Source organism: Cyphomyrmex costatus, unplaced genomic scaffold (assembly GCF_001594065.2).
Source record: "Cyphomyrmex costatus isolate MS0001 unplaced genomic scaffold, Ccosl1.0 scaffold15, whole genome shotgun sequence".
NCBI lineage: Eukaryota > Metazoa > Arthropoda > Insecta > Hymenoptera > Formicidae > Cyphomyrmex > Cyphomyrmex costatus.
Genome location: NW_017275499.1, coordinates 612,034 through 618,082, shown reverse-complemented (window position 1 = coordinate 618,082; position 6,049 = coordinate 612,034). Strand labels below are relative to the sequence as shown.

The 6,049-nt window shown below is 32.6% G+C and overlaps 1 protein-coding gene across 1 annotated transcript in view; it reads right to left on the bottom strand.

Moving 5' to 3' along the window:
- Positions 1-6,049, bottom strand: part of LOC108783427 (flavin-containing monooxygenase FMO GS-OX-like 3) — an 11,874-nt gene extending 5,825 nt beyond the window's left edge. The window contains exons 1-3 of the mRNA XM_018551991.1: positions 5,986-6,049; positions 3,994-4,220; positions 2,346-2,487 (exon numbers count right to left, since the gene is read on the bottom strand). Of these exons, the coding sequence (XP_018407493.1) occupies positions 2,346-2,487; positions 3,994-4,202 (351 nt within the window). The 5' untranslated portion in view covers positions 4,203-4,220; positions 5,986-6,049. The remainder of the gene's footprint in view (positions 1-2,345; positions 2,488-3,993; positions 4,221-5,985) is intronic.

Below are 6,049 nucleotides of genomic sequence, written 5' to 3'. Positions count from 1 at the left end.
CCCCCCCCCCCCCCAGATACCCCGAAAGGACGCGCGCGTTTCTCCGTGTTGATATTTGTACGAGCGCTACCACTGCGTTGCGTTATTTTTCATAACGCAACGCTTTTGCGTAGGGTTAGAGAAATAACTCAACGGCATGAGGTATTGGCTATTTACCGCACGCAAAAGCATTGCGGTATATAGAGCACATTACGTGCACGCGTGAGGAAAAATTCTATGTGTAGCGAGTTGGGGGCATATTTGTCTATAGGTCGGCACCAGCGCTTGTGCGCGCGCTCGCGCCCGTCCCGCGCTATAAACAACTATCCCCCACTGTTACACAATGTACTATTGTCATATACATTTAACAAATATTTTCCTTTTATCAAGACATTCTCAAAATGTTTAATAAATCCTATATATAATTATTAAACAACATATGTCAAAGTTAAGGTCATCGATGCAATATCCGTTAATACGAGTAATTTATAATTATTTATTATGAGTACAAATTAGTTCGATCCACTTTTTTGTGTTCAAAAATGCATTTATTTAAAAACAAAATGAATGAACAGATTAATTAAAGTATTGTCCATCGCTGGCTACTACTTTTTCCCATCTGTCAGGCAATTTTCGAATTCCATCTCGAAAAAATGACTCGTCTTTGGAGGCGATTTTGGAACCAATTTTCGATTTCTGCGAAAGAACTGAACCGATGACTTGCCAATAAATCGTGTTATCAGAAGGAGTAATGTCCGGAGAATACGACGGGTGCGGTAAAACATCCCATTTGAGCGTTTCTAAATATTTTTTTATGATTTTTGCGACATGAGGCCGAGCGTTGTCATGAAGAAAAATAACTTTTATCACGTCTTTGCTCGTATTCCGGTCGTTTTTCTCGCAATGCATGGCTCAAACAAATCAATTGTAGCCGATACCGATCGCCCGTAATGGAATCGCCAGGTTTCAGCAGCTCACTATATGAGCTTTTTGGTCCCACCAGATACAGAGCATAATCTTCGAACCATGAATGTTCGGCTTTGGTGTTGATGTTGAGATCGATGGCAACGATTGACCGGGCTTAGAATAGTATTTTTTCTTCTTGGGGTTGTCGTAGAATATCCACTTCTCATCTCCAGTCACAATCCGCAAAAAACCTTTTCTTTGTTTCAGTCTTTGAATCAGCTGCTCGCAAGTGAAAAATCGCCTTTCAACGTCTCTCGGTTTCAGTTCATAAGGCATCCAATTTCCTTGTTTTTGAATCATTTCCATGGCTTTCAATCGTACAGAAACGACTTGTTGAGTTACTCCCAATGATTCTGCAAGCTCCTCTTGCGTCTGATCTTCTTCGAGTAATGCCTCTAATTCTTTGTCTTCGAATTTTTTTGGCTGTCCAGAGCGAGGCTTGTCTTCAACGCTGAAATCTCCATCCTTGAAACATCGAAACCATTCCCTACCTGATTAATCAGTTGGAGCAGTGTCACCATAAACTTTGACAAGCATTCGATGGGCTTCAGCTGCACTTTTCTTCTAATTAAAGCAGAAAATTAAAACCTCCCGCAAATGCTGCTTGGTTAACAGAAAATTCGACATTTCAAACACAATAAAAATCAAGGTTTTTGTATGAAACTCAAAGCGATATAAACGAATATTATTAGCGAATATTATTAGTAGATGTCTAATCTCTCTGAAATCACCAAAATCAGCTGTCATGAACCATTTACAACAGTCGGAGCAATCTTTTGGAAAACGGACCGAACTAATTTGTACTACCAATATATTATTATTAGATAAAAAGGTTTAAATTTTTGAGTATCTTTTTTTGAATATGGCTTGAACTTTTCATTTCTATGATATGATTTTTTTCGGATAAATTTATTTACAGATTTTCAGTACATTAACGTCTTCTTAAAATAATGCCAATTAATAAATCATTTATTATTGTAAAAGAATGATGTTATGTAAGAGAAATCTTTCATATAATTTTGTTAAAAAATATGGTGATGATACCTTGAAAAATCAATTTTTTCGAAAAATTTATTTAACCATTATATTTGTCTTTCTATCGATTCTGCAACTCCTAAAATTTTTTTTAGAAATGTTTTTTTTCTTGCGAAATATACTTAATAAATTTAAAATTAATCATCCTGGCCTGTATGTATATGTAGTACATTGTACATATATTAATTCGAAGCTTAACAACGATAGTTCATAATGTCAACTAATGAAGAAATGGTTTCTTTTACATATCTCCTTGTTTTTGTACATATTTGATGACAAAATATGTCATTAGAATGCAAAATGGGAAGACGTAATATATGTATTTTGAATTTGATCTTCATAATAGAATTCAATGGAAAACTTACTTTGACGTAGGGATAAAGATTGAAGTGCTTCGCATAGCTCATGAGATATTTTCTTATTACACTGTGATGAACGAAAGACGGGCCACCTAGATCTTGAAAGGGAAAGTCAGGTATTGCCATTATTTCCTTTGGTATATTTGTTCTGCAAGAAGAATGAAAGCAATATTCGCTCTCTCAGTAATGAGGTAATCATATGCACGATTTTTATTAATTTTTATGTATCTTTTGAACTCCGCCGCAGAGTTCAAAAGATATATAGTGACCTATAAGAATGGCGATAAACATAGTTGCTAGTTGTTAGCAACTTAGCTCCGAAATAAGCTCTAGTCTACTTTGAATTTGCACGATAGACATAAACATAATTGTTAAGATCTTTTCTTCTTGTTATGGTTAAGTGTATTCTACATTACAGCGAAAAAAAAATATTTTTCAGAAATATTTCTAATTCTTTCTATTTTTTGCTGATATTATTCGATGCGTTGTTTAACATGTGTATATATACATATATACGTATAATATTGTTAATTTTTATTAATGCGCTTTTTAAATATAATATTAAGTTTGATACAATCACGCCTTTCAGGACATATAACGTTCGATTCCAAATTTTTTATATTTTAGTAGTTATACACCCCCCAAAAATGAACTTATTTGGTGGCTCGGAGACTTGTACCTAGTAGTGTTTTTCAGTTTTTGAACATGGCCGGAGATACTACTGCGTCTCCTTACTAGATGTGACACATAGATTTAAAAATCACAGGATAACAAAAGAAACTTCTTCTTTTTTTAAAAAAAAATTTGCACTAGATGTGCAAATTCTAATTAAGAGAGAGGGATTCTATTAAACGTTTTATTTTTAACTTTATGTACGAAGAATCTAGTTCTTATATGTAACCGTACTTTATATGTTTTAATGTTATTTACACTATGATGATCCGATAAGGGTAGAAACGTTTGTAAATTTTGTATTTTATTAATTTGTATTTTATATTGTGTTTATATTAAAGAGCATCTCACAACCTAGCTTAGACTCGTATCCTATTTTTATTGTTTTTAATTATTGAGTCTCATTATTATTAATAATTTTTAGACATTTTTATTTTATACTAAACTATATAGAAATTAATAACATTGAAATAATTTAAATTTAGTGCTTTTATTGCTTTACAGTAATTAAAAAATGTAATTATTAAATATTTTATTCAAAACAATGGTCTTCAACATTGAGACAAATACATTGCATCTATGAAAGAATGAGTGACTGATTGACATTATGCATATACATATAATTTTTATTTTACCATAATTTTCACTTCATTTTTAATTTTATTTTACGCTTGCATTATCCTTTATTTTAATTTTTGAAGATAATTAACGAGAACTTCATACACTTTTTCTTCAGAACAGACAAAATCAAGAGATATATATATTTCCGATTTCGATATTATTTATTCCTATAGCGTTCAGTTACTTCAGAAGTCGATCTTAAACGCGAAGCGTTTGTGAGTAAACTTTCATAGAAAAATTTTGCTTATTTTGAGGTCCTAAGTTCATATTTTGTGGTTTAATCCGGCAACACATCCTGTAGGTACACATAAAAATGTTATGCAATGCTTTCTATTTATTTACTTAAAATTTACGGTCTCACCTGAGATTCTTGTACATGCTGCTGTGAATCAAAAGTTCGTGTTTGTCAAGATCTGTTTCATCAGTATACACCCACGTGCCACCGATTTGATCGGTTTGTTCGAAGAGAATGAGACTATAAGTATTTAATTTGGCCACTACATGGCGGGCTACCACCAAACCAGCCACTCCACCACCCACAATAGCGATTCTCGTTTTACTACTCGGCATGATTTCTCAATAAAATATCTAAAAAAGATACATATATCTATATATTAACCGTATTTTGAAAATTTAATAAAAACGAAGCGGAAGAATGAGATCAAATAACATTTAGAAAAAAAATAGGTAACTGAAAATAAATACAAAAGAAGAATGTACCAGAGACCGAAATTACATTTCAGAATAAAATTTCGAACCGGTTATATGGTCCGAGACTACTTTCGATTTCGATATCAGTTCCCGGTCCTTTTAGCGATATAATGGTGACCGTTACAATTGTATGAATACCGAAACCAACAAAACTCAAATCTAAAAAAGACCTCGGTAACCATTATAGGGTAAAAGAATTGGAACCAAGAATTAAATTTAGCTTTGAATAACTGTTATGAATGTAGGGCGAGTTTTTTAATTAATCAATCTATTAATCAATCGTATTGTGCGCAAATGTAATTTTATTCCGTAAAAACTGCATTTGCGAATAATGTGATTGACCAATCGATGAATTAAAAAACTCACCCGTACATTGAAACTATAAAGATAACGTATATATATGTTGAGAAAGTTACCTTACAAGTTTTTATTATAGAAATTGAATACAATGTGTTCGAGTATTTTATTTTTTATATTATTTTTATCATTTGCTTCAATTTTGTATTACTTTTTTATATTACAGTTTTGTACTCAATTTTTATAACAAACATATAAGGCAACTAAAAAAAGTAACACATAAGTAGCTTAAAAATAACTTGCCGAACTCTGCGATGATATTACATACGTTTCTTCTTTCCAGTAAAATTGAGTCACACAATAATATATTTCTGAATTGATAAGCAACAAGTTTAATTTGGCAGTACTATCACCAAACAATTTAGATTTAATTTCACTGATATTAATCCTCACTGTTAGATTATTTCAGCTTGTCAATATAAAAATATGCAGATGATGTCCTGCTAGTAAAATTGTCTACGATTTGAGATATTGAAATGAAGAGAGCAATGAATACGACATTTAACGCAACAAATGTCGGAGACATTGATATTTCGATCTGATTCGGCCAAAGGCTGAAATAAGACTGACCAACGAAAGCAAGTCTACATATACTATTCTCGTTAGGCAGTCTCTTCGCTCTGACATTCTACATATGGAAAACATTTTCTCGGGTTTACGCCACTATTCCCTTCTTTTTCTGATGAAATAACTGTGGGTTTACGATCAACATCGTATTGCTCCGTGTTCACATAAGAAAGCGAAAGAGAGAGGGAGAGATAGAGAGAGAGAGAGAGAGAGAGAGCGAGAGAAAGGAAGAAAGTAAATGGGACAGAGGGAGGGAGACTGATTAAACTCCCATTAATAAAAATATAATTTTGAGCGAGAAATTTCGGGTTCATCGCAGTTCATAGGTTGGCTACATTTACACCGTGCATTTAGGCCGCGGTCTAAACAATAGATGCCTTGTTTATCCTGTAGGTTAAACAAAGACACCTATCGTATAGATCGCGGACTAGGCGCACGGTGTAAACTGTAAACGTAGCCATTAATTCAATAAGTAGAAAAAGTAAACATCATATTTATAAACATAATATTTCAGAACTCGCGCGACATTTAATATAAAAATTATTCTAAATATAAAAATATTGAAAAAGAGCATTAAAGAGTCAAAATACAAATAAATTGTTATGCAAACATGCATAAACATATGTTAATCAAAATCACTTAACCTACTTAAACTACTTAAATTCTAATTAAAGATAACTTAAATCTAAATCAAAAACTTTGAGTAATATAATATAACCAGTTTCGGCTCTTGGATTGAGGCCTCTTCAGACATCGGATTATCGCTTGAATTATCGTAACTT